Source organism: Oryzias melastigma, linkage group LG1 (genome assembly GCF_002922805.2).
Source record: "Oryzias melastigma strain HK-1 linkage group LG1, ASM292280v2, whole genome shotgun sequence".
NCBI lineage: Eukaryota > Metazoa > Chordata > Actinopteri > Beloniformes > Adrianichthyidae > Oryzias > Oryzias melastigma.
In genome coordinates, this window is record NC_050512.1 from 441,528 (window position 1) to 449,865 (window position 8,338).

General features: G+C 39.8%; 1 protein-coding gene and 1 long non-coding RNA gene across 3 annotated transcripts in view; one reads left to right on the forward strand and one right to left on the reverse strand.

The window, feature by feature from the left end:
• The window catches only part of mvb12a (multivesicular body subunit 12A), a 14,681-nt gene that overhangs the window by 3,015 nt on the left and 3,328 nt on the right, over nt 1-8,338 (reverse strand). For both annotated transcript variants that reach the window (XM_024259947.1, XM_024259948.2), the window contains exons 2-7: nt 7,289-7,378; nt 4,426-4,506; nt 4,217-4,316; nt 3,994-4,123; nt 1,473-1,613; nt 576-685 (exon numbers count right to left, since the gene is read on the reverse strand). In XM_024259947.1, the coding sequence (XP_024115715.1) occupies nt 576-685; nt 1,473-1,613; nt 3,994-4,123; nt 4,217-4,316; nt 4,426-4,506; nt 7,289-7,378 (652 nt within the window). The remainder of the gene's footprint in view (nt 1-575; nt 686-1,472; nt 1,614-3,993; nt 4,124-4,216; nt 4,317-4,425; nt 4,507-7,288; nt 7,379-8,338) is intronic.
• LOC118599621 lies at nt 5,272-6,006 on the forward strand. The gene is made up of 2 exons (XR_004949037.1): nt 5,272-5,872; nt 5,942-6,006. It is a non-coding gene; the product is annotated as an uncharacterized LOC118599621 (long non-coding RNA).

Genomic DNA, 8,338 nt, shown 5'->3' on the forward strand with positions numbered 1-8,338 from the left:
AAAAAGGTGGATAATAAGGCAATGCATTCTATGGAAAGCCAGAAGCTTTCATTCATGAGCAGATTAGAAGACAAACTGGTACAGTGTTCCCTCGCTTATCGCGAGAGTTACGTTCCATAAATAACCCGCGATAAATGAAATCTGGATGCAGGATTATTGATGTTTTAAGGTAGTAAAACGCCTCACTACACCCGTTGAACACATTTATCTGACAGAGACGAACGTTTTCAGACTTTTGTTTAAGCTCTCAAAGTTTAAACCTAAAAATAAGTCAAGGATTATAGAATAAAAACAAAAGGTCTGATCGAGATCAAAGGTCTATGTAAATGTAGCACACAGCAGGTATTCTGTACAGGAAACACGGCGTGGAGGAGACTGATTGACCAGACCAATCAGATCTAGTCAGTTGTTGATTGCTCCCTCCAATCAACAACCAATCAAGTCATTAAATACTGTTAAAATAACAAGGAATATGACACTGAAAATAACCAATGAAACAGTGAGACTGCAAAAAGTGAACCACAATATAGCGATTGAACTCTGAACATGCTGCATGACCATTCTGTAATGCATACCTGTACTTCCCTGCAAACTGCCGTCAGAATGTTTGTCTGAGCTGTTTCCTTTATTGAGGCTGCGGCGCCTCTGACTTATCCTGCCTGGTGGCAGACGAGGAGGAGGGTTGCTGTCAAAAAAAAGAAAGGTCATCATTTCAAAATCCTCGGAAATGGAAATGGCGTTTATAGCGCTTTACTACAGTCTTTAAGGCTCAAATGCAATCTTCCCATGAGAGGTTGACCGCTCTACCGCTGCACCACAGTGCCTGGTATTGTGGTGTAGGAACTAAAAATAACATTTTATGGAAGCGTTTGTCTCTCATAATTCAAAATAAAAGTTATACTGAAAATGCTTTTTCATTTTCACAATGTACCTGCATTACTTGTCTCTGAAATGAAATTAAGAGACAACACCACTCGTTCTGTCACATAATTAAAATGATAAAGAAAATGGCATTTGACATTTCATTTTCAAAAAGTTCCCAAGTAAATTTGTACCTAAATTAAATTAGAAATATCACATTTGAAAATTAAAATCAATTAACTGAAATACTTTTTCATTTTCCTAATATAACTGCATTACTTGTCTCCTAAATTACATGAAAAAGCAATTTTCCAAACTGGGTCTCCATTTTCTTGATCAATACCGCTCATTCTGTGACATGATTAAAGTGACAAAGCAATGAAGACTGCTTTTTCGTTCTCACATCTCAAAATGTGTCTCATGATTCAGTTCGAGTTTGAAGAAAATGAAAACCCAGTTTTGAGGATTGCTTTTTCTTGTCATTTAAGAGTTTAAGAGACAAGTAAGCATTTACAAAATGAAAAATTATTTTCAGCATTGATTTTTATTTTGAGTTATGAGCCACAAAAGCTTCTGTAACATTTGACCTTCACAATAATGGCTTCTCTTACCTGGGTTTGAGCGGTAAAGGAGGATTCACCTCATCCATAGACAACCTGCGCATGTCCAGGCTGACGCTGCGGGGCTTAGCTTGGGGAGTGGGGTTCAAAAAATGTCCTTTTCTGCACCACAGAACATACCCTTGGATGTCGCTGTAAACAGGATAAGTAATAGCAAATTAAGAGCTCAGTTGTGAATGGTGTTATTGCCTAGGGGCGTGTATTGGCAAGAGTCAGGGGATACAATATGTATCACGATACATCCCAACCAAAGACAATATTTCACTATTTTTTCAAGACTTACAGAAAAACGCTGGATATTATTGTGTCTTTTACATGGATAAAATGGTGAAATACATTTGATTTAATGATCAGAGCATTACACACTTTAGCTGTTTCTCATATAGTTGATTTTACCCAAACAAACTCACAGGATTTTTCATAGTAATTTAAGAAATATGTTTGCAACACTCAACGTTGTTTGATTTTCACAAATATTTTTCATTATAAGGGGGAAAAAAGAATAAATGTGCCTTAACCAATAAAGTTCTATAAGTATGTTTAAGAAAATAAAGTGTTGTTTATTTCCAACTCTGCTAAATGTAGTCAAACTGGTACAATTAAAATGGTCCAGGGGCATGAATAGGTGCTTCAAAGATGATAAAAACATGGTCAATTCTTTCCAGAAACATTGAAGAGTGCTGAAGCAGTGTGACAGAGAGAAGGAGAGGGTTGAAGGTGGCTAAGACGCTCCATTTCCACAACAGTCTGCACTGCAATGCTGCAGCTGTTTCCACAAATGTGGAAGTAAACATGGATTTCACTGCTGATCGCTCCGACGTCGGTCTGTCTCAGAGAGCTGTAGACGTCACTCTGATCCTTCAGGTCGCTTAGTGGCTGCTCCCGAAAACTCGAGTACGGATATTCGCGACGTCCAAGATCGCTGATTCGCGATCTTTATAAATGAGGTAAATTGTAGTAAAATGTGATCATAATATCATCTGGGAACGATGTATTTTTGCTCTGAAATGCAGATTAATGTTAGATTTTTAAGTTTACGAACTAAAACAAAGAGCCGCGGTACTGACACCGAAAGTAAACACATCTTCGTGATGGTGAAGGTTCCGGTTTTCAAAGTAAAACTAGCGAGAGTTTTTTTCTGTTCAAAAACTGAGACTGAAGTTCCGTTCACAGACATAACGTCTGAAAAAATGAATTAGCTTTAACATCGGAGCTTTAGCTCCAGTGTTTACATTCTTTTGGTTATGATAACTCTTCAACATTTGACGTAATTAACGAAACTCCAGCTTATTCTGAAGAAACAGCCTCGCGCTGCTGAAAGAGGATGTAATCAACGTAAATCAGCTGATTCTGCTGAGAAAAAAAAAGAACTTTTTTCATAGGAGCTCTGCACCAATATGTGATGCTTAGAACGTAAAATATTGAAGAACTTTGAGGATAGAAAACTGTGGAGAACATTTTCACATTTTGCTGTTAAATGATCAAAAAAAGCAGTGATTTTATATCATTTTTAGGTTGTTTATATTATTGCTGAACCAGAAGATTGACAAAAAAAATTCTTTCTATTTGAATCTTTGTGTTTTTTGTAAATCAGTTTTGTTGATTCTGATCTCCTGTTCTAAATAAAGGTATAAATGATGATTAAATACAAATAATTTTAATTTTCATCCATCCAGTAAATAGACATACACATGGCAATAAAGATTATATTAAAAAGTAAGAATCGTGGATCGATTCGTGAATCGTTGAGCTTGATTTGTGAATCGAATCGGATCACCACCTAAGCAACGATCCACAGCCCTAGTCGTATGACCGACCTTCTGCTTCCGTACAATTACCAGCATGAAGCTCAATGAGGCCATTGTTTTGTGATGTTGGGCATAGGAATAAAACTGAACTGAATTGCTGACATAGTGCCTCTCTGTCTGTGCGTGAACGTTTCAAAATCTGCGTTCACAGCGTGGAATGTGAATTAAGCCTCGGATGAGCAGTTCAATTCCGACACAAATTCTCGTTCCACGCCGCACTTGTGTCGTTCGGTCGAAAGAGGCACCGCAGAGACGGATCTGCTGCAGATCTTCTGGATTATCTTACAGCTCATTAACGACACCACACACGATTCCAACACTCTCCATCTGCACGACAACACACTACATGCTCATTTTAACCTGTGACTCTTTCCTATGCTGCTGCGTTTACATTCGCATAGGTAGGATTATCTGATAAGGTAGGACGTTTAAGTAGCTATATTGTTGGATTGTTAGAACACCAGCATCAACAGAGTTTTAAAAGAGGTCAAATGTAAAGAAAAAAAAAGTAAAATAGCTGAACTACATGTTTGCTTGTAAATAATTAATTAAATATCGTCTTGTCAGCAGTTAATAGTGATACAAGTATCACCAACGGACCTATTGTGATATTTCACTGTATCGATTCTTTCTTACTGAGAACATGGTTTCCATGTGAACGAAGGCTTTTGGAGGTCAGATAGATGACAGAGATTGTTACCAACCCCACGTATGTGTAGTGTTGCAGCAGCATTTTGCTTTTGGCCGTCAGTTTGATGTCCAGCAAAGCCATGTCCACACTGCCCACTGGGGTCAGGCGTACACACACACGCTTTTTCTTTGAGACGGAAGCCTCTAAACAAAACAACAAGAACAATCAGTCAAACTGATCAGGCACCAAGAAAACAGACACACCACAAGCATCTAGAATCATGTGTGTGTGCTCACTTGAATCAAGGTGCTCTGCTATGTAGCAGTAGCCATGAGGAATTGACTCTCTTTCTGTGATGATCTGAATGTCCGTCACCACCATGCCGCCTGCCAAGTCCTGGAGGAGGACAGAACAGTTACTCTGACCAGACAGCTGCTTAGAGTAATACTAGGCCGTTCTGGCCATGCAAAGGTCATGCATGTACTGAACATCACGAGGTGTCTACCTTGCTGTAACAGAGGTAATATCCAGACTTCCCAAAGCTGCGGGAGAAATTTGCTGCAACTCCATCTTCTGTAATATTGATCTGTAGAAATGACGAGAGGGAAAAAAGGACATTAGACAAAACTCTTGGGGTATTCTACCTATTTCAATAAAGAAGGAAAAAAACAGATAACTTCTGAACAGTATCAAATGTTCTCTATAGGTTGGGTCAGTTCACCTATGTTAGAACCCACGTTTAGCACATTAAAGACCCAGCAATTGTGGGTTATGAACGCCTTGCCTGTTTCAGCGTATGGTTTTGTTGACACTGGACAGGCATGGAGCATGGAGCATCAAATGGTTGGCACTAGACCCTTTTCACTGTGACCTCAGACAAAATGGCGACAGGGCCGAAAAATGGGAATCATTACTTCCTGTGTTCGGATTTAGAACGTTAAAGCTGACAGCTAAACGATGTTTGACACAATTTTATGGTAAACAATAAAAGGTAACTTTACCAATTTCAACAGAAAAATATACAATATTATTTTATGAATGTCCTGCTGAACTGCATTTTCCTTTCCTGTCAAATCTAAACACAAATTTAAATAATCCTTAAATATTGAATGTTTTATTGAAAATATTGACCTTTCATTTGAGAAGATTATATTCTAACTGGTTCTATTTTGCTATATCTTATTTCCACGTATTTTGAGTGCGATAAGTAGAAAAGCTGATAGAAATTCATGTTGTCCACACTTAAAACCTTCAGCAAATCTCTGCACAGATTTTAATCTCTTCCCAGGATAAATGTACTTGTTGTTTTCTGAGATATTTTAGGGCATAAAAACAGGAATGGTTTGGTTCAGTGAAAATGTTCAGAGCAGCTATCGAGACGCGTAGTTTCAGCTTTCAAAATAAGAGCGGTCAAGTATAAAAAATCTTCTCTGGGTGAACGTATTTTATAACATTATGTAGAAATTGTCATGGTTCTGCTCTGCTCCTTCACCCCTCCCTTCCTTCCTCCACCCTAATCTCACTCACCTGTGCTGATTAAGCTGCCATTGTGCTCCAGCTGGTGTTCACACTATTTAAGGTCCTCAGTTTCACATCCACCCTGCCAGTTCGTTGAATCAGTCACGTTCCAGCTAGTAACAATCCTTGCACTTCTAGTCTTTTCATGTTTTTGACCCTTTTCTGGCCTGGTAACGAGTTTAAGCCTGTCCCCTGTCTGGAGTTTTTCTGCCCTGGTTTTTCCTCCTCCGTTTCCATCCTGAAGAGGCGTGACGTTTCCAGTTCCCTCATCTCAACACGGAGTAAAGCTGCTCCAACACTGGTCTTCACCCTCCGGTGGATTCTCCTCCTGTACACCGCAGCAGTGGAGGAATCTTCCATCATTCCTGACGCCATCCGCCCTGCACTCGGACGCTTCAAAGACTCTTCTCTCACGTCTGCTTCTGGAGTTCTAAGTAAGAGATCACCATCACCCCAAGCGTGGAACCAGGATCTCCAAATAACTCTCTTTATCTGACTTTCAGGCTCACCTGTGCATCTGGCGGCCCACTCAAATATTCTACCTTCCTAATAAACACTTTAATTGTGACCTGTGTTTGCTCTGTTTTGGGTTGTCCTCCTCATTCCCTAACAGAAATAGTCACTTTCAGATTTTTTTTCAACAGTTTTCAGTTACTTTGATCATTTTACCTTTATTTTCCTGCAGATCAGACACATTTATGACCAAAATCAAAGAGGAGTGATGTTAGAACCACGGCTGAGCTAACAGCAGCTCACTGACCGCAGTAGAAAACGTGACGACAGGAATAAGTTTGACTTTAATGTCAGACACGCTGGAATTGTCTGACTTTTGATCTGTTTACAGGATTATGTGAGAACGGAAATTTAGGAAACTTTGAACTGGTGAGAAAAGATCTTCTGCAGCTCCACGTCTCATAGCTAAAGCTAATGCTAGTGTTAGCATTAGGACAGAATAAAATCATAATTACCTTCATAATCAAACAAGCAGCATCAGTGAAGTTCTTGTAACCTTCATCTAACTTTAACCGGGTTGTCAGAGAGAAATAATTCACGACTGGTTTAATATCATCCAGAGGAATTGTGGATCAGCTGATCTGCTGTTCTGACTGCAGACAGGATTACTGACATCTGAACTTTGATTTGTGAACCATCTAAGATGGGAAAACGAATACAACCAGGTAGGACATTTATACAATAAATATTGTACAAATTCCAGTTACAATTGGTTAGGTTACCTTTTATTACTTATGTAAAACTGCTTTAAAAGCGTTCAGCTGTGAGCTTTGCCGCTCTAAACAATAGAAACCTTAAGTGAGTCAGCACTAGAAGATGTGTGACGCCACGTGAAAAGGGTCACTTCCATGAATTAAAAGGGACATCATCTACTGGCTAAAGTTGAACTTGGTTTAATTTATTTAACAAGTGTTCAATGGCTGCCTATTTTAGACGTAGAGCCCAAAAACAAACTTAAAAGCTGCATAGCGACACCTGAATGCGAGACTTTAGACAATGGAAACAAAAGCACCCATTTACATGTGTTTACATCGACTTTTTGTGGAAGCAGCTGCTTGAATGTGTGGTGGTGACGCCAGTGTGAATGCAGCCTAATGGCTACGGTTGCTCGTTTGCTTTGTCCTGCTGTAAAACACAAACACCTTCCCTGAAATGAACATGGTCTGCAGGCTGCTACATTTTTACTGCATTTTCTTTGTGAGGATCAATTGGATTCTGATTATCACATTTTTTAAACTAATTTCTGCTTAACAGAACTCATCATTTATTAAAGACAACTGTCCAGAGATGCTGCAGTGTTTTTGGTTGCATCATAAGAAATCTCAAGGTGTTCCTACCAGGGTGAAGTCTTTGGGGCAGGTGGAAGAGTTAGAGGTCCAAGCCACCGCAGTGACTGCTCGGGGCGTCACTTGTTGTTTGAAAGACATCTACAGAAGAAAAAGACAGAACTTCAAAAACTTGTAACAAGACTGTTCTGCATGAATTCCTGGTGTTTGTAATAATTCAGTGTGTGGATGAGTGTCTGTGGACAAGCCCCCCGTTTTGATAAACACTGACATGTGGAAACTACTGGTTTAATGATGGACTTTCAGAAACTTGTTTGTTTGTAATCTTATCCCTTCCTACTTTTTAATCATCCTCCAACTTCTAGACCCCCTTGTTATTGTCTTGCTCGCTTCTCTCCCATCTCTATTATACCTCTCTCTCCTGCAATCAAGTTTAGCCTCAAATCCAAAAGAGGTTTATACAAATATACACCTCGAGAGTGAGAAGATTCATAGCCCTGTGCCGTAACAATACAAATCAAGAGGCCTTTGAGCATGACTGCTTCCGTACTACAGTGGTGACACCCTTAAAGTTTTGAAATCATTCATGCAAACATATATCCGGAACAAAAACATTACAATATTTTTAAATATCAGCAGAGCAAGAACATCAAAGGTATTGGACAAAAGGAAGGTTCAGAAGTGAAGGATACATTACAAAGGGCTAATTCGATCTAGTTGGATTGTCTCAAGACTGAATCACAGAACCAGACGGAGTGAGCGTGACATCACTCAGCTCCAACCAAATCAAGTTGCCAATTTTTCCCCAAACAGACGCCGCCATTTTGGAGCCAGACACAGTTAGTGAGCAGTGATTGGTCCGAGTCGCCCTGAGTCATCGTTTCTATGGCAACCACTATGATCAATCAGGAGTATGCTTGTTGGAAGGTGCTACGTCCTGCTGCTACTGCTGGACCTTTATCCATCCAGTCTTTCTGCTCACCTGGCAGGTGTGGCCAGTGTGCCTTAATTGGCACCTGATGGGTATTTAAGACAGAGGAGGCCTCACCAAAGCAGGCAGATGGAGCAGAGCAGCAGGCTGAGGAGCTGGTCGGGTTCTAG